The 20,519-nt window shown below is 47.5% G+C and overlaps 1 protein-coding gene across 1 annotated transcript in view; it reads left to right on the top strand.

Annotated features, from left to right (window-relative positions):
• The window catches only part of PIGL (phosphatidylinositol glycan anchor biosynthesis class L), a 401,477-nt gene that overhangs the window by 191,397 nt on the left and 189,561 nt on the right, over positions 1–20,519 (top strand). Inside the window, exon 3 of the mRNA XM_063955844.1 lies at positions 12,277–12,367. Coding sequence (XP_063811914.1) covers positions 12,277–12,367 — 91 coding nt within the window. The remainder of the gene's footprint in view (positions 1–12,276; positions 12,368–20,519) is intronic.

The following is a 20,519-nucleotide window of genomic DNA, read 5'->3' as shown; positions in this document are numbered from 1 at the left end:
CGCCCATTTACCTCAGTCGGTCGACACGGACACTGACTCCAGTGTCGACGGTGAAGAAACAAACGTATTTTCCATTTGGGCCACACGTTACATGTTAAGGGCAATGAAGGAGGTGTTACATATTTCTGATACTACAAGTACCACAAAAGAGGGTATTATGTGGGGTGTGAAAAAACTACCTGTAGTTTTTCCTGAATCAGATAAATTAAATGAAGTGTGTGATGATGCGTGGGTTTTCCCCGATAGAAAATTATTGGCGTTATACCCTTTCCCGCCAGAAGTTAGGGCGCGTTGGGAAACACCCCTTAGGGTGGATAAGGCGCTCACACGCTTATCAAAACAAGTGGCGTTACCGTCTCCAGATACGGCCGCCCTCAAGGAGCCAGCTGATAGGAGGCTGGAAAATATCCTAAAAAGTATATACACACATACTGGTGTTATACTGCGACCAGCGATCGCCTCAGCCTGGATGTGCAGCGCTGGGGTGGCTTGGTCGGATTCCCTGACTGAAAATATTGATACCCTTGACAGGGACAGTATTTTATTGACTATAGAGCATTTAAAGGATGCATTTCTATATATGCGAGATGCACAGAGGGATATTTGCACTCTGGCATCAAGAGTAAGTGCGATGTCCATATCTGCCAGAAGATGTTTATGGACACGACAGTGGTCAGGTGATGCAGATTCCAAACGGCACATGGAAGTATTGCCGTATAAAGGGGAGGAGTTATTTGGGGTCGGTCCATCGGACCTGGTGGCCACGGCAACAGCTGGAAAATCCACCTTTTTTACTCCAAGTCACATCTCAGCAGAAAAAGACACCGTCTTTTCAGCCTCAGTCCTTTCGTCCCCATAAGGGCAAGTAGGCAAAAGGCCAGTCATATCTGCCCAGGGATAGAGGAAAGGGAAGAAGACTGCAGCAGGCAGCCCATTCCCAGGAACAGAAGCCCTCCACCGCGTTGGCCAAGTCCTCAGCATGACGCTGGGGCCGTACAAGCGGACTCAGCTGCGGTGGGGGGTCGTCTCAAGAGTTTCAGCGCGCAGTGGGCTCACTCGCAAGTGGACCCCTGGATCCTACAAGTAGTATCCCAGGGGTACAGATTGGAGATTCGAGACGTCTCCCCCTCGCAGGTTCCTGAAGTCTGCTTTACCAACGTCTCCCTCCGACAGGGAGGCAGTATTGGAAACAATTCACAAGCTGTATTCCCAGCAGGTGATAATCAAAGTACCCCTCCTACAATAAGGAAAGGGGTATTATTCCACACTATATTGTGGTACTGAAGCCAGACGGCTCGGTGAGACCTATTCTAAATCTGAAATATTTGAACACTTACATAAAAGGTTCAAATCAAGATGGAGTCACTCAGAGCAGTGATAGCGAACCAGGAAGAAGGGGACTATATGGTGTCCCTGGACATCAAGGATGCTTACCTCCATGTCCCAATTTGCCCTTCTCACCAAGGGTACCTCAGGTTCGTGGTACAAACTGTCACTATCAGTTTCAGACGCTGCCGTTTGGATTGTCCACGGCACCCCGGGTCTTTACCAAGGTAATGGCCGAAATGATGATTCTTCTTCAAAGAAAAGGCGTCTTAATTATCCCTTACTTGGACGATCTCCTGATAAGGGCAAGGTCCAGAGAACAGTTGGAGGTCGGAGTAGCACTATCTCAAGTAGTTCTACGACAGCACGGGTGGATTCTAAATATTCCAAAATCGCAGCTGTCTCCGACGACACGTCTGCTGTTCCTAGGGATGATTCTGGACACAGTCCAGAAAAAGGTGTTTCTCCCGGAGGAGAAAGCCAGGGAGTTATCCGAGCTAGTCAGGAACCTCCTAAAACCAGGAAAAGTGTCAGTGCATCATTGCACAAGGGTCCTGGGAAAAATGGTGGCTTCTTACGAAGCGATTCCATTCGGCAGATTTCACGCAAGAACTTTTCAGTGGGATCTGCTGGACAAATGGTCCGGATCGCATCTTCAGATGCATCAGCGGATAACCCTGTCTCCAAGGACAAGGGTGTCTCTTCTGTGGTGGCTGCAGAGTGCTCATCTACTAAAGGGCCACAGATTCGGCATTCAGGACTGGGTCCTGGTGACCACGGATGCCAGCCTGAAAGGCTGGGGAGCAGTCACACAAGGAAAAAATTTCCAGGGAGTGTGATCAAGTCTGGAGACTTCTCTCCACATAAATATACTGGAGCTAAGAGCAATTACAATGCTCTAAGCTTAGCAAGACCTCTGCTTCAAGGTCAGCCGGTATTGATCCAGTGGGACAACATCACGGCAGTCGCCCACGTAAACAGACTGGGCGGCACAAGAAGCAGGAGGGCAATGGCAGAAACTGCAAGGATTCTTCGCTGGGCGGAAAATCATGTGTTAGCACTGTCAGCAGTGTTCATTCCGGGAGTGGACAACTGGGAAGCAAACTTCCTCAGCACGACCTCCACCCGGGAGAGTGGGGACTTCATCGGGAAGTCTTCCACATGATTGTGAACCGTTGGGAAAGACCAAAGGTGGACATGATGGCGTCCCGCCTGAACAAAAAACTGGACAGGTATTGCGCCAGGTCAAGAGACCCTCAGGCAATAGCTGTGGACGTTCTGGTAACACCGTGGGTGTACCAGTCGGTGTATGTGTTCCCTCCTCTGCTTCTCATACCTAAGGTACTGAGAATTATAAGACGTAGAGGAGTAAGAACTATACTCGTGGCTCCGGATTGGCCAAGAAGGACTTGGTACCCGGAACTTCAAGAGATGCTCACAGAGGACTCATGGCCTCTGCCGCTAAGAAGGGACTTGCTTCAGCAAGTACCATGTCTGTTCCAAGACTTACCGCGGCTGCGTTTGACGGCATGGCGGTTGAACGCCGGATCCTAAGGGAAAAAGGCATTCCGGAAGAGGTCATTCCTACCCTGGTCAAAGCCAGGAAGGAGGTGACCGCACAACATTATCACCACATGTGGCGAAAATTTGTTGCGTGGTGGGAGGCCAGGAAGGCCCCACGAAGAAATTTCAACTCGGTCGATTCCTGCATTTCCTGCAAACAGGAGTGTCTATGGGCCTCAAATTGGGGTCCATTAAGGTTCAAATTTCGGCCCTGTCGATTTCCTTCCAGAAAGAATTGGCTTCAGTTCCTGAAGTCCAGAAGTTTGTCAAGGGAGTACTGCATATACAACCCCCTTTTGTGCCTCCAGTGGCACTGTGGGATCTCAACGTAGTTCTGGGATTCCTCAAATCACATTGGTTTAAACCGCTCAAATCTGTGGATTTGAAATATCTCACATGGAAAGTGACCATGATGTTGGCCCTGGCCTCGGCCAGGCGAGTGTCAGAATTGGCGGCTTTGTCTCACAAAAGCCCATATCTGATTGTCCATTCGGACAGGGCAGAGCTGCGGACTCGTCCCCAGTTTCTCCCTAAGGTGGTGTCAGCGTTTCACCTGAACCAGCTTATTGTGGTACCTGCGGCTACTAGGGACTTGGAGGACTCCAAGTTGCTAGATGTTGTCAGGGCCCTGAAAATATAGGTTTCCAGGACGGCTGGAGTCAGGAAAACTGACTTGCTGTTATCCTGTATGCACCCAACAAACTGGGTGCTCTTGCTTCTAAGCAGACGATTGCTAGTTGGATGTGTAGTACAATTCAGCTTGCACATTCTGTGGCAGGCCTGCCACAGCCAAAATATGTAAATGCCCATTCCACAAGGAAGGTGGGCTCATCTTGGGCGGCTGCCCGAGGGGTCTCGGCTTTACAACTTTGCCGAGCTGCTACTTGGTCAGGGGCACACCCTGGCTGAGGAGGACCTGGAGTTCTCTCACTCGGTGCTGCAGAGTCATCCGCACTCTCCCGCCCGTTTGGGAGCTTTGGTATAATCCCCATGGTCCTGACGGAGTCCCCAGCATCCACTTAGGACGTCAGAGAAAATAAGAATTTACTTACCGATAATTCTATTTCTCGTAGTCCGTAGTGGATGCTGGGCGCCCATCCCAAGTGCGGATTGTCTGCAATACTTGTACATAGTTATTGTTCAAAAATCGGGTTATTGTTGTTGTGAGCCATCTTTTCAGAGGCTCCGCTGTTATCATGCTGTTAACTGGGTTCAGAACACAGGTTGTACAGTGTGATTGGTGTGGCTGGTATGAGTCTTACCCGGGATTCAAAATCCTTCCTTATTGTGTACGCTCGTCCGGGCACAGTATCCTAACTGAGGCTTGGAGGAGGGTCATAGGGGGAGGAGCCAGTGCACACCACCTGATCCTAAAGCTTTTACTTTTGTGCCCTGTCTCCTGCGGAGCCGCTAATCCCCATGGTCCTGACGGAGTCCCCAGCATCCACTACGGACTACGAGAAATAGAATTATCGGTAAGTAAATTCTTATTTTTTTTTTTCTTCTTCACTGAGGGAACCAAACATGCAGACTTGGAACCACGGTTTGTGCTATAACAATAGCTGACCATAACCAATTACCTTTCATTCTTTAAACCTCTCTGCACGGCGCACTAATGTTAGGTCATAACTGGATATTCACAGTCCAAGCACCAACAAAGCAGAGTTTGTCTAAATGTTAATCTGTATCTGCCAAAGTGTCAGATTTTATTGCCATCATCATATACTCAAACTGTGTAGTACATATATGCACTAATACCCCTTTCACATCGCACTAAAAACCCGGTATCGACACGGCATATTGCCGTGTCGAAACGAGTCCGTGTGCGATGTGAAAGGTCCTTTGGTGAATTAGCGGGTCGTCTGACCCGGTAATTCAACCCGGTAAAAAAGAAGGGTTATTACCGGGTTGATTACCGGGTCAGGCGCAGTGTGAATGGGAGCCGTTCCGATGCGACGCGGCTCCCATTCACAGTATAGGCAGAGGCGGCGCAGGAGATGAGCTCATCTCCCGGCGCCGCCTCCACCCCCGCCCCTGCTGCTGCTGCGCCCTCCGCTGCTATGGCAACCGACCCGGTATATTGCCGGGTCGGAAAGCCAGCAACGGAGCGCAAATGCCGGATCCCACCTGGTAAGTACACGTTTCTCTTACCGGGTAGGATCCGGCATTTGCGATGTGAAAGCAGCATAAGTGGTCACTTTACAGTATAAGGTACACCTGGACATCTGCTCATAGGGATCACAAACGTTTTTGTTTTCTTTGCATAAGGTGTGTTTGTTTTGTGTCACAAAAGTTTAGACAGTTCTCCTTTTTGAGGGGTTTTATAGTCTGACAGTAAATATTGGGGCAGATGTACTAACCTGGAAAAGGCATAAGGAAGTGATAAACCAGTGATATGTGCAAGGTGATAAAAGCACCAGCCAATCAGCTCCAATATGTAAATTAACAGTTAGGATCTGATTGGCTGGTGCCTTTATCACCTTGCACATATCACTGCTTTATCACTTCCTTATGCCTTCTCCAGGTTAATACATCTGCCCCAATATTTTCTATTACATAGTTTTGTATATGATACAAAAGAAGAGTTCTAATTGCAGTAAGAGTAATATTAATGACCTGGTGATGTGGATCACCTGATCAACACTTATGTATTCAGCTGACCACACCTATTCAGAACCCTGAAGTGTTTACTTGGTATGCAGTTGAGTTGCTGGCAGTCGGGATCCTGGCGGTCAGGATACCGACGCCAGGATCCCGACCGCTGACAATGCCGCCAGATGGAATCCTGGCTAACTGGATCTATTTCCACTCGTGGGTGTCCACAACACTTATAGAGTGGGAATAGAACCTGTGAGGAGCGCAGCGGGACACCGAGCCTGCAAGGGAACTCTTTGCACTTGCCGGCATACCGACGATCAGGATACCTTTGTCGGTATACTGACGACCGGCATCCCGATCGTCGGTAAATCCTACTGATCCCGTTTACTTGTGTTGTGGCTGTTGGATAGGAAAGAAATCCTGATTGGGAATAGTTGAAACCTTATTCCTTTAGTTGCTTAGTATTTCCATACACTGTAGATTGGCAGAGCTAGAAATCTGCTGGGAGTATTCACCAAAGTAATATTTTAGGATTTGTTCTAGTACCATATAGTATTGCTGAATGTAAAAGCAATCCTGATCCCTACTTTACATATTACATTTTCTCTTACGTCCTAGAGGATGCTGGGGACTCCGTAAGGACCATGGGGAATAGACGGGCTCTGCAGGAGACATGGGCACTATAAAGAAACTTTAGAATGGGTGTGCACTGGCTCCTCCCTCTATGCCCCTCCTCCAGACCTCAGTTAGATCCTGTGCCCAGAGGAGACTGGGTGCTTTCAGGGGAGCTCTCCTGAGTTTCTCTGTAATAAAGAATTTTGTTAGGTTTTTTATTTTCAGGGAGTCCTGCTGGCAACAGGCTCCCTGCGCCGTGGGACTGAGGAGAGAGAAGCAGACCTACTTCAGTGATAGGCTCTGCTTCTTAGGCTACTGGCCACCATTAGCTCCAGAGGGATCGGAACGCAGGTCTCACCCTAGCCGTTCGTCCCAGAGCCGCGCCGCCGTCCTCCTTGCAGAGCCGGAAGATAGAAGCCGGGTGAGTATACGAAGAAAGAAGACTTCACAGGCGGCAGAAGACTTCGGATCTTCACTGAGGTAACGCGCAGCGGTAACGCTGCGCGCCATTGCTCCCACACACACACACACACACACACACACACACAGGCACGGATGGGTGCAGGGCGCAGGGGGGGCGCCCTGGGCAGCAATAATCCTCTTGGCTGGCATAAACGGTATATTCAGCTATGGCATTATAATATACAATCCCCCGCCAGTTTTTTTTGTATTTTGTGCGGGACCGAAGCCCGCCGCTGAGGGGGCGGAGCTTGATCCCACAGCACTAACCAGCGCCATTTTCTCCACAGCACGCTGCTGAGAAGCTGGCTCCCCGGACTCTCCCCTGCTGAACACGGTGACAGAGGGCTTTGAAGGAAGGGGGAGCACATAATTTGGGCGCAGTCAATATATATGTATATATAAGAAAAGCGCTATATATATCTGGGAATTGTGTTTCCAGGGTCATTGGCGCTGGGTGTGTGCTGGCATACTCTCTCTCTGTCCTTTCCAAAGGGCCTTGATGGGGGAACTGTCTCCAGATTAGAGATTTCCCTGAGTGTGTGGGGTGTCGGTACGTGTGTGTCGGCATGTCTGAAGCGGAAGGCTCTTCTAAGGAGGAGGTGGAGCAAATGAGTGTGGTGTCTCCGTCGGCAACGCCGACACCTGATTAGTTGGATATGTGGAATGTTTTAAATGCAAATGTGAATTTATTACACAAAAGGTTGGACAAAGCGGAGTCCAGGGTAAATACAGGGAGTCAATCCCTGCCTTTCACTATGTCACAGGGCCCTTCTGGGTCTCAAAAGTGCCCACTATCCCAAGTAGCAGACACTGATACCGACATGGATTCTGACTCCAGTGTCGACTATGATGATGCGAGATTGCAGCCGAGATTGGCAAAAAATATTCATTATATGATTATTGCAATAAAAGATGTGTTGCATATCACAGATGACCCCTCTGTACCTGACACGAAGGTCCACATGTTTAAGGAAAAGAAACCTGAGGTTACTTTTCCCCCTTCACATGAGCTAAATGAGTTGTTTGAAATGGCTTGGGAAACTCCAGACAAGAAACTGCAGATTCCCAAAAGGATTCTTATGGCGTATCCTTTCCCGGCTAAGGACAGGATACGGTGGGAATCCTCCCCCAGGGTGGACAAAGCGTTGACGCGCTTATCCAAAAAGGTGGCACTGCCGTCTCAAGATACCGCAACCCTCAAGGATCCTGCGGATCGCAGGCAAGAGACTACCTTGAAGTCAATTTACACACATACTGGTACATTACTCAGACCGGCGATAGCGTCGGCTTGGGTTTGTAGTGCTGTAGCAGCGTGGACAGATACCTTGTCTGCTGAAATTGATACACTGGATAAGGATACTGTTTTATTGACCTTAGGTCATATTAAGGATGCTGTCCTATACATGAGAGATGCTCAGAGAGACATTGGCCTACTGGGTTCCAGAGCCAACGCCATGGCGATTTCTGCTAGGCGAGCCCTGTGGTCCCGACAATGGACGGGTGATGCCGACTCAAAGAAGCATATGGAGGTTTTGCCTTACAAGGGTGAGGACTTATTTGGGGAAGGTCTCACGGACTTGGTTTCCACAGCTACTGCAGGTAAATCCACTTTTTTATCTTATGTTTCCTCACAGCCAAAGAAAACGCCACATTATCAGATGCAGTCCTTTCGGTCGCACAAGTCCAAGAGAGTACGGGTATCTTCCTTTCTCGCCAGAGGTAAGGGCAGAGGGAAAAAGCTGCCAGCTACAGCTAGTTCCCAGGAACAGAAGTCCTCCCCGGTTTCTACAAAATCCACCGCATGACACTGGGGCTCCGCTGAGGGAGTCCGCCCCAGTGGGGGCACGTCTTCGACTTTTCAGCCACGTCTGGATTCAATCACAGGTGGATCCCTGGGCAATAGACATTGTTTCCCAGGGTTACAAGCTGGAATTCGAAGAGGTGCCTCCTCGCCGGTTTTTCAAATTGGCCCTACCAGCTTCTTCCCCATAGATGGAAGTAGTTTTAAATGCAATTCAAAAACTGTGTCTTCAAAAAGTGGTGGTCAAAGTTCCCCTGCTTCAACAGGGGACGGGGTGCTACTCAACCCTGTTTGTGGTCCCGAAACCGGACGGTTCGGTCAGACCCATTCTGAATTTAAAATCCTTAAACCTATACTTGAAAAGGTTCAAATTCAAGATGGAATCGCTCAGAGCGGTCATCGCCAGCCTGGAGGGGGGGGGGATTATATGGTGTCCCTGGACATAAAAGATGCATACCTTCATGTCCCCATATATCCTCCTCATCAGGCGTTCCTGAGATTTGCTGTACAGGATTGTCATTACCAATTTCAGACGTTGGCGTTTGGGCTTTCCACGGCCCCGAGGATTTTCACCAAGGTAATGGCGGAAATGATGGTGCTCCTGCGCAAGCAGGGAGTCACAATTATCCCGTACTTGGACGATCTCCTAAAAGCGAGATCGAGAGAACAGTTGCTGAACAGCGTATCAGTCTCCCTGAGGGTGTTGCAGCAGCACGGCTGGATTCTCAATCTACCATAGTCACAGTTGGTTCCAACGACCCGTTTGCCTTTCTTAGGCATGATTCTGGATACGGAACAAAAAAGGGTTTTTCTCCCGATGGAAAAGGCCCAGGAACTCCAGAACGTGGTCAGGGACCTGTTAAAGCCAAAAAGGGTGTCTGTCCATCAATGCACTCGAGTTCTGGGAAAGATGGTGGCGTCTTACGAGGCCATTCCATTCGGCAGGTTCCATGCGAGGACCTTTCAGTGGGACCTTGTGGACAAGTGGTCCGGGTCACATCTACATATTCATCAGATGATCAGCCTGTCCCCCAGGGCCAGGGTATCTCTCTTGTGGTGGCTGCAGAGTGCTCACCTTCTAGAGGGTCGCAGGTTTGGCATTCAGGACTGGGTTCTGGTGAATACGGACGCGAGCCTCCGAGGATGGGGAGCAGTCACACAGGGAAGAAACTTCCAGGGTCAGTGGTCAATCCAGGAGGCTTGACTACACATCAACGTACTGGAATTGAGGGCCATATACAACGGCCTACGTCAAGCGGAGAATTTTCTTTGCGACCTACCGGTTCTGATTCAGTCAGACAACGTCACGGCAGTGGCTCATGTAAACCGCCAAGGTGGAACAAGGAGCAGAGTGGCAATGGCGGAAGCCACCAGGATTCTTCGCTGGGCGGAAAATTCATGTAAGCGCTCTGACAGCAGTCTTCATTCCGGGAGTGGACAACTGGGAAGCAGACTTCCTCAGCAGGCACGATCTCCATCCAGGAGAGTGGGGACTTCATCAAGAAGTCTTTGCAGAAATTGCAAGTCAGTGGGGACTGCCTCAAATAGACATGATGGCTTCACGCCTCAACAAAAAGCTCACAAGGTATTGTGCCAGGTCAAGGGACCCTCAGGCGGTAGCAGTGGATGCCCTGGTGACTCCGTGGGTGTTTCAGTCGGTCTATGTGTTCCCTCCTCTTCCTCTCATCTCAAAAATATTGAGAATCATAAGACGAAAAGGAGTACAGGCAATTCTCATTGTTCCAGATTGGCCTTGAAGGGCCTGATATCCGGATCTGCAGGAAATGCTCACAGAAGATCCGTGGCCTCTTCCTCTCAGAGAGGACCTGTTGCAACAGGGGCCCTGTCTGTTCCAAGACTTACCGTGGCTGTGTTTGACGGCATGGTGGTTGAACGCCGGATCCTAGCTGAAAAGGGCATTCCGGATGAGGTCATTCCTACTCTAATAAGGGCTAGGAAGGAGGTGACGGCGAAACATTATCACCGTATCTGGAGGAAGTATGTGTCTTGGTGTGAGACCAAGAATGCTCCTTCGGAAGAATTCCATCTGGGCCGTTTTCTCCACTTCCTACAGACTGGAGTGAATTTGGGCCTAAAATTAGGTTCCATTAAGGTACAGATTTCACCCCTGTCCATTTTCTTTCAGAAGGAATTGGCTTCTCTACCAGAAGTCCAGACTTTTGTGAAGGGAGTGCTGCATATCCAGCCTCCTTTTGTGCCCCCAGTGGCACCATGGGACCTTAACGTGGTGTTACAGTTCCTTAAGTCTCACTGGTTTGAGCCTCTTCAAACCGTGGAATTAAAGTATCTCACTTGGAAAGTGGTTATGTTGTTGGCCTTGGCATCTGCAAGGCGGGTGTCCGAATTGGCGGCCTTGTCTCACAAGAGCCCCTATTTGACCTTCCATGTGGATAGAGCGGAGTTGAGGACTCGTCCTCAATTTTTGCCTAAGGTGGTTTCTTCATTTCATATGAACCAACTTATTGTGGTGCCTGTGGCTACGAGTGACTTGGAGGATTCCAAGTCCCTGGATATAGTCAGGGCCTTAAAAATCTATGTAGCCAGGACGGCTCGAGTTAGGAAAACAGAGGCACTGTTTGTCCGTTATGCAGCCAACAAAGTTGGCGCTCCTGCTTCGAAGCAGACTATTGCTCGCTGGATCTGTAACACGATTCAGCAGGCTCATTCTACGGCAGGATTGCCGTCAACAAATTCGGTAATGGCCCATTCCACTAGGAAGGTGGCCTCTTCTTGGGCGGCTACCCGAGGCATCTCGGCTTTGCAGCTTTGCCGAGCAGCTACCTGGTCAGGTTCAAACACTTTTGCAAAGTTCTATAAGTTTGATACCCTGGCTGATGAGGATCTTGCGTTTGCTCAGTCGGTGCTGCCGAGTCGTCCGCACTCTTCCGCCCGGTCTGGAGCTTTGGTATAAACCCCATGGTCCTTACGGAGTCCCCAGCATCCTCTAGGACGTAAGAGAAAATAAGATTTTAAACCTACCGGTAAATCTTTTTCTCCTAGTCCGTAGAGGATGCTGGGCGCCCGTCCCAGTGCGGACAAAATTCTGCAAGACTTGTATATAGTTATTGCTTGCATAAGGGTTATGTTACAGTTTTGTTCAGTCTTTGACTGATGCTGTTCTGTTTCATACTGTTGACTGGTTCGTATATTCCAGGTTATACGGTGTGGGCTGGTGTGAATCTTGCCCTTGGATTAACAAAATCCTTTCCTCGTACTGTCCGTGTCCTCTGGGCACAGTTTCTCTAATTGAGGTCTGGAGGAGGGGCATAGAGGGAGGAGCCAGTGCACACCTATTCTAAAGTTTCTTTATAGTGCCCATGTCTCCTGCGGAGCCCGTCTATTCCCCATGGTCCTTACGGAGTCCCCAGCATCCTCTACGGACTAGGAGAAAAAGATTTACCAGGTAGGTTTAAAATCTTATTTTTTTAAATCAAATTCTGATTAGTATTTTTGGGGGTAATTCGGTTAGGAGTGATGTTGCAAGGTCCGGCATTCCAACCAATTTCCGTCGGTTTGTGGCCACAACCATTGCAATAGAGGTGCACAGGAAAATCTGTAATGTTGCTGTACAGTAATTCTCAATAATACGCACAGACACACATCGCTGATTATTGATTACCTCCACTTTAAATTTAGCTCCAGGTCATGATAAAAGCACTAAAAACTCTACGGGGAAAAAAACAACACCCTTTTCCTCACCCTCCCTACCCGAAGCCTTACCGTAACCCTCTCCTCCCACAGGCTAGCCCTAACCTTCCCCCTAGAAGTGTTACTATTTTCTTATTTGTTTTACTACATCTAACTATATGCTGTTTTGTAAGTTTATGATTAATATATTCCAATTTTAATTTACATGCTTTGACCCTGAAAAAATTCCTTTTGCCTTTCAGCGACCTTCCTGACAATCCCAGTACACAGTGGGACCAATCTCTTCTCTCCTCTCTAATTTCAAACCATATACAAGAGAAGAACATAGATCTGGTGAGTTCAATGGTAAACAAGGATTATTTGTACATGTTTGTGTTTCATGTTCAGTGCCTGTCATTATCCTGACTCTTTTTCTCTGGTTCTTACAAGTGTTGTCCTGGAATATTTCCTTCCCATAAGGGAAGCCAGTCCCAGGCATCGGGATTGAAAAATGGGCAAACCCGGGATACTCGGGATTGGCTTTTAGCTATGTGGCCGCCCCCCTCGCCCCGCCCCGCACACATAACTCACCATATACCGGGGGCCGGTGGAAAACATCCTCCGCTCTTTCCTGGCGGCGTGTGACGGCACAGCATGACCTCTCGCGCTGCGCTGGGGAGCCGGAAGAAGGAAGCCGGGCAGCTTCTGAGCGTCCTGTGGACGCTCAACGCTGATCCCTTAATCCCCGGGATTGGAGCCCGGCCGTTTTTGGCCCTAAATCCCGGGATACTGACGATCCCCATCCCGGGATTGGCTACCATACTTCCAATCTGTTTCAGCTAAACAGCTACTGAAATGAGTCCGAAATTTTCAATATGAAACAATTTGTTTCTGCTTTCTCTTTTACTAGTTTGTAACACACCATACTATATGCATTTGGGCTCGTGCAGACTGAGTGCTACGTCAGGTTGTGTATCGGGCCTTATGTTATTTTGCACCGTGCATGCCCATCAAGTGAACATTCACAAATGCTATCCAGAGGGAATAAGTTGGTCTGATGTAGGAATTTACAGTGCGGTGGTCTTCTCAGATACCCCACCCATGCAGACCAGCAGGACTGTGGAATTACGTCTTTTTAGAAGGGTAACATTTGCAGCTACTACAGGGCTGGTGTAATTCCATGATGTTGGTGATGACAAAGGTGACATTACCTGACCGTTTCCGATTGGATGGTTGCCGAATCACTCACGGCAATCATCACGCACACCTATATCAGATGATTGTTTGTGGCATTTCTATCAGATTGCTAGGTATGTAAAACCCCTGCGGTCATTTGCACATGCTTCTTTCTTCAAAACACAGCAGCTGCGCGCATTTATTAGTGTTTAGGAAACAGTTTAGTAAGGCTCATTGAAAACAAGGGGTATTTATCAAAGCTTTGAGAAATATAAAATTGTGAGTGATAAAGTACCAACCAATAAGCTCCTAGCTGTCATTTTTCAAAAACTGGCTCCATAAGGCTGGGTAGACACTTGAGCGACGGGGATTCGATATCGCCATTTTGGTGTGATATCGCTCCAGTGTGTACCCAAGGCAGAGGCTGTTTAGCTGGTACTTTATCTCTCACAATGTTATCTCTCTCCGAGCTTTGATAAATACCCCCCAAATTGTGGTAACAAAGCAGATGGTGGAAAAAATTTTTATTTTTTTGTGGTAAAGGAGTTCACATGTTTTACTTTCATTTTCAACTGTTCTAATATGGTAGAATTTGTAGTCTTAAGTATATTTTTAATTATTTAGTTTAAATATCACAGATGTTCTCTAATGTTAAATTGTGTTTCACCTCTCTCGCATAAAGGGTCTATTTATCAAGTTAACTCTGATGATTTATATAAGCTATAAATAGGTATCAGAGACATCTCCTGCTTATCGAGTAACATTGCTCAGCTGTCCCCATACAGCTCCGATAAGCTTTTTGTATAGTGAGAGTATTATCATTATTATTATTATTATTATTAATAATACCAGTTTCTTATATAGCGCAGCATATTCTGTTGCGCTTTATAATTGGAAACAGTGATAGAACAAACAGGGTAATAACGGAGAGACTTATAGCATACCTCCCAACATGACCCTCTCCAGGAGGGACAGAATGCTCTGCTCCTGGCCTTCCCCCTTAATTTGTGATTGCCATCACCTGTGCTGAAACACCTTTCTGATCCATTAACCTGTTCAAAACAGCTGTTGGCAATTATAAATTAAGAGAAAAGTCCAGAAGCAGAACATTGTGTCCCTCCTGGAGAGGGTCACGTTGGGAGGTATGCTATAGGTAGGAAGGCCCTGCTCGCAAGCTTACAATCTATTGTGAGATTAGGCAGTGATAAACAAGGACAGGTGCCATCTATTACATAATGGTCCCGCCAGATTGCAAAGGGCAATGTTGGTCAGGGGGATGTGAAGTGAATAAAGAAAAAATATGTCAAGGTATGGTACGGTATAGAGGGGATGTACTGGTGTAGGATAGCTTATAAAGGCTATGTGGGCTGTTCCAGAATGTAATAAGCTTGCAAGAAGAGGTGTGTTTTATTATTATTATTATTATTATTATTATTAATAATTATTAACAACAGATAGCTAGACATTCGCAGTCAGAACCTGGAAGTAAATTGATAGCATAAGTCAGGGGCAGATTGTCCTCTTACATCCTGGCTGCAGTCATGCTAAACAACTTTTCAAGTCACACCATGACATGGCGGTAATCGGTAGCGGTGAGCGTCTTTTTGTCCAATTTTTTTCAACAAAAATGGGTCTTAAGGTCCATACACACGGTGAGATTCGGGCTATGCCCGATTCTCACTATGCGACATGGACTGTGGTCGGTATAGTAAGCAAAGGTGACTGTGCTTGTGATACCGATTTTGGCTAAGTGACAATTTTGACTATCTTTTACACGAGATAGTCAAAACTGACTTGCCTGCACAGTCTGTTTTTGCTTGCGATGCCGATCCCGTAGGACGTACAGACAGCTTTTGCTGATCAAAATGATATTTGGCATGTGTATATTCTGTGTGTAATAATGGCTGTATCTGCATCCGAAATGCCACATTACAGTGTTTTCCAGAAAAACACTGTAGCATAACATTTTGTATGCAAATACAGTGGCAGTCACACACAGAATATAGGCATGCTGCATAGTATTTTGATCAGCAAAAGCTGCTTGTACGTCCTATTACATTACATTGCGTCTAAGTCGCATTTTCGTGGAAGAAAATCAGAAAAAAAGATGCCCAGCGCTACCGAGTCACACGGCACTCACGCGTTATCAGTAATGTGACTTATAGCGCACAGAGGAGAGTCGTAAGAGGATACATCTATATCTGGGGTATATGGGATTTTAAAAATAAATAGTCCCTACAGCATATTATTGGTGAGTTATTGCTCTTAATCCTAGTAACAAAAGGACCTCTTACACCAACAGTTTAAACAACGCTGCTGGCCCAGGGAACTATAGATCACATGTTAACCTCTTTGGTATGCGGATGTGATACTCCGCTGTGGGATCTCGCCTCATCGCTATGTGCATTGTGCAGTGATTTAGATCTGCATCCACACACAATGCCTCTGTGACTAAATTGTTTGCTGTTTCATATTTATTGGCAGATTCTATAAGTGTTGATATAAGTGCCAGAGGTTGTGATGGGGGTCAGTCCACAAGACCAACAACTTAACCATGCTTTTGTTTATTGGCCAGGCATAACAGGTTGCAGGATACCACAGGGTCCCTGCTGGTATGTACAACAGGCACACAATGCAGGCATATAGAAAGTGCAGTAGATCCAACCAGTAACACAGGAGGTGTGTGGATAAAGGGAAGCACACACCTGTACATACACGAACGTTGGTGGTCTCTCCTGTATATAAGGGCCATCTCTTCGTGGAAACTCTAAGGAGCACATCCTTCCTCTATGGAGGACAGAGCTGATGACACTCTGTAAAGATACACAATAGCGTACTAGGGTCAGATGTTGCGCAGTGACATGTCAACAGCACTTCTGGATCCCGGCAGTAACGGAAGAGAGGAGACAGTGCAGGCTGCTCTCTTTAAAGTTATATACCTCAGAGTCTTTTCATGCCACAATGGGTGTTGCCCCAGTAATGTCCCAGACATCTTTCATATAAGTCTTGAAGGTGATGCTGCAGGCATTCCTGTTGCCTATCTTCCAATGTATTAACCAGTGATTGGATGAGGATGCCCTTGTACCCTTAAAGCAACAATTATTATTATTATTATTATCCTTTATTTATATGGTGCCACAAGGGTTCCGCAGCGCCCAATTACAGAGTACATATGCACATAATCAAAACAGGAAAACAGTGACTTACAGTTGAAGACAATATAGGACAAGTACAGGGCAACTAAGCATAACTACACCAGTAAACATAGAGATAAGTTCCAGGTGGCCAAAAACTGCGGGATCTGGGCAGTTGAGGATTATTAAAGTAAGAAAAGTATAAGCACATGAGGGAAGAGGGCCCTACTCGTGAGAGCTTACATTCTAAGGGGAGGGGTAGACAGACAGGGATGACACAGATGGGGTACATAGAGAGCGTGGAACAGAGGGTTATGTTGAGATTTGGCTGGGTTTGGTAAAGAAATGGGTCTTAAGAGCCCGTTTGAAGTTTTGTAGAGAGGTGGAGAGTCTGAGGGGGAGAGGTAAAGAATTCCAGAGAAAGGGAGCAGCACGTGAAAAATCTTGGAGATAGGAGTGGGAGGAAGTAATCAGAAGACAGGAGAGTTGGCGTGCATTAGCAGAGCGAAGAGGACGGGTGGGAGAGTAAAGGGAGATAAGGTCAGAGATGTAAATGGGAGAGGAGTGGGTGAGAGCTTTGTAAGTGAGTGTGAGAAGTTTGAATTGGATTCTGAAAGGGAAGGGAAGCCAGTGGAGGGCCTGTAGGAGAGGGGAGGTAGACGTAGTGCGTTTGGTGAGGAAGATGAGCCGTCTCCTTCTGGTTTTCTGCACGTTATAAGGTCAGTTCTCATGTATCACCGATACTGGGAACAAATAAATCTATTATTCCATTCTATAATTCTACAAACTATATATATATATATATATATATATATATATATATATATATATGATGCATCTCTATTTATCCAGAGCATGGTGTCAAAATGCCCTTGCAGTGCCCATTATTCTTTTGTTATGAAGCAATTAGACTGATGTTGGAAATTATCAGAGGCAAGAGGAAATGCATAGCTATTAGGTGGTAATGGCTACTAAGTATTTTATAGTCTACTGCACTCATCCCATGTGAATAATGTTGCTACAGTTACTGTACACTTAACATACTGATTCATCGTTGCCTTTTCCTGTAATACGATTTTACTCTTTGCATCATAGAAACATAGAATTTGATGCAGATAAGAACCACTTGGCCCATCTAGTCTGCCCTTTTTTTTTTTATCCTTTAGGCAATCTCAACCCTTTTTGAACCTTAATTCTTTGTAAGGATATTCATATGCCTATCCCAAGCATGTTTAAATTGCTCTACAGTCTTAGCCTCTACCACCTCTGATGGGAGGCTATTCCACTTATCCACTACCCTTTCTGTAAAGTAATTTCTCTGACGTCCTAGTGGATGCTGGGAACTCCGTAAGGACCATGGGGAATAGCGGGCTCCGAAGGAGGCTGGGCACTCTAGAAAGATCTTAGACTACCTGGTGTGCACTGGCTCCTCCCACTATGACCCTCCTCCAAGTCTCAGTTAGATTTCGTGCCCGGCCGAGGTTGGATGCACACTAGGGGCTCTCCTGAGCTCTTAGAAAGTTATAGTCTTAGAATTTGTTATTTTCAGTGAGACCTGCTGGCAACAGGCTCACTGCAGCGAGGGACTAAGGGGAGAAGAAGCGAACTCGCCTGCTTGCAGCCGGATTGGGCTTCTTAGGCTACTGGACACCATTAGCTCCAGAGGGATCGACCGCAGGCCCAGCCTTGATGTTCGGTCCCGGAGCCGCGCCGCCGTCCCCCTTACAGAGCCAGAAGCAAGAAGATGGTCCGGAAAATCGGCGGCATGAAGACATCCTGTCTTCACCAAGGTAGCGCACAGCACTGCAGCTGTGCGCCATTGCTCCTCATACACACTTCACACTCCGGTCACTGAGGGTGCAGGGTGCTGGGGGGGGGCGCCCTGAGGCAGCAATAAAAACACCTTGGCTGGCTAAAATACCTCAATATATAGCCCCTGGGGCTATATATGAGGTAAATACCCCTGCCAGAATCCCATAAAAAGCGGGAGAATACGCCGCGAAAAAGGGGCGGAGCCTATCTCCTCAGCACACTGGCGCCATTTTTCCCTCACAGCTCGGCTGGAAGGAAGCTCCCTGGCTCTTCCCTGCAATTCTACAGTACAGTAAGAGGGAAAAGAGAGGGGGGGGGGGCATTAAAATTGGCACTGTATACAGTATATTATATTAAAAAGCAGCTATTAGGGACATAACTCAGTTAGTCCCTGTATATATATAGCGCTCTGGTGTGTGCTGGCATACTCTTACTCTGTCCCCCCAAAGGGCTTTTGTGGGTCCTGTCCTCTGTTGGAGCATTCCCTGTGTGTGTGGAGTGTGTCGGTACGGCTGTGTCGACATGTTTGAGGAGGATAATGATGTGGAGGGGGAGCAGATGCCTTTAGCAGGGATGTCACCCCCTGGGGGTCAGACACCTGAGTGGATGGTATTATGGCAGGAAATGAGTGCACGTATAGACTCCTTACATAAAAAATTTGACGACATGCCGACTGTGGGAAAGCCGAGTCTTCAGCTCGTGCCTGTCCAGGTGTCTCAAAAGTCATCAGGGGCTCTGAAACGCCCGCTATCTCAGGTGGCACAAGTAGATGCCGACACGGATACTGACACCAGTGTCGACGACGATGAGTCAAATTTAATGCCCGTTAAGGCCATTCACTGCATGATTGAGGCAATGAAAGAGGTGTTAAATATTTCTGATTTACATCCAGGTACCACAAAAAAGGGTATTATGTTTGGGGAGAAAAAACTACCTGTAGTTTTTCCCCCGTCAGATGAATTAAATGAAGTGTGTGAAGAAGCGTGGGCTTCCCCTGATAAGAAATTGGTAATTCCTAAGAAGCTACTAATGGCGTTCCCTTTCCCGCCAGAGGATAGGTTACGTTGGGAAACACCACCGAAGGTGGATAAAGCGCTCACACGTTTGTCTAAAAAGGTGGCACTACCGTCCCAGGATACGGCCGCCCTTAAGGAACCTGTTGATAGAAAGCAGGAGGCGATCCTGAAGTCTGTATATACACACTCAGGCATTATACTCAGACCAGCTATTGCGTCAGCATGGATGTGCAGTGCTGCCGCTGCGTGGTCAGATAAACTGTCAGAAGATATTGACACGTTAGACAGAGACACGATCCTGCTAACAATTGACCATATCAAAGTGCATTATCCATCTCTGCTAGGAGATGCTTATGGACTCGCCAGTGGACTGGAGATGCAGATTCCAAAAGGCACATGGAAGTTTTGCCTTATAAGGGGGAGGAATTATTTGTGGATGGTCTCTCCGACCTAGTTTCCACAGCAACGTCTGGGAAGTCAGCATTTTTACCCCATGTCCCCTCACAGCCTAAGAAGGCGCCATTTTATCAGGTTCAGTCCTTTCGGTCCCAGAAAAATAAGCAGGGAAAAGGAGGGTCTTTTCTGTCAAGAGGCAGAGGAAAAAGGCTGCAGCAAACAGCAGGTTCCCAGGAACAAAAGTCCTCCCCCGCTTCCTCTTCCAAGTCCGCCGCATGACGGTGGGGCTTCACAGGCGGAGCCAGGTACGGTGGGGGCCCGCCTCAGGAATTTCAGCGATCAGTGGGCTCGCTCACAGGTGGATCCCTGGATCCTTCAAATAGTATCTCAGGGATACAGGCTGGAATTCGAGGCGACTCCACCCCGCCGTTTCCTAAAATCCGCCTTGCCGATTGCTCCCTCAGACAGGGAGGCGGTGCTAGCAGCGATTCACAAGCTGTATTCCCAGCAGGTGATAATCAAGGTACCCCTACTTCAACAAGGCCGGGGTTACTATTCCACACTATTTGTGGTGCCGAAACCGGACGGTTCGGTGAGACCCATTTTAAATTTGAAATCCTTGAACACATACATAAAAAATTTCAAGTTCAAGATGGAATCGCTCAGGGCGGTTATTGCAAGCCTGGACGAGGGGGATTACATGGTACCCCTGGACATCAAGGATGCTTACCTGCATGTCCCCATTTACAATTCTCACCAGGAGTACCTCAGATTTGTGGTACAGGATTGCCATTACCAATTCCAGACGCTGCCGTTTGGACTCTCCACGGCACCGAGGGTATTTACCAAGGTTATGGCGGAAATGATGATACTCCTTCGAAAAAAGGGAGTTTTAATTATCCCATACTTGGACGATCTCCTAATAAAGGCACGATCCAAGGAACAGTTGTTAGTGGGAGTAGCACTATCTCA

The sequence above is a fragment of the Pseudophryne corroboree genome, chromosome 2, assembly GCF_028390025.1.
Source record: "Pseudophryne corroboree isolate aPseCor3 chromosome 2, aPseCor3.hap2, whole genome shotgun sequence".
NCBI classification, from domain to species: domain Eukaryota; kingdom Metazoa; phylum Chordata; class Amphibia; order Anura; family Myobatrachidae; genus Pseudophryne; species Pseudophryne corroboree.
The sequence above is the reverse complement of the archived record's forward strand: the minus strand, read 5'-3'. Positions and strand labels throughout refer to the sequence as shown.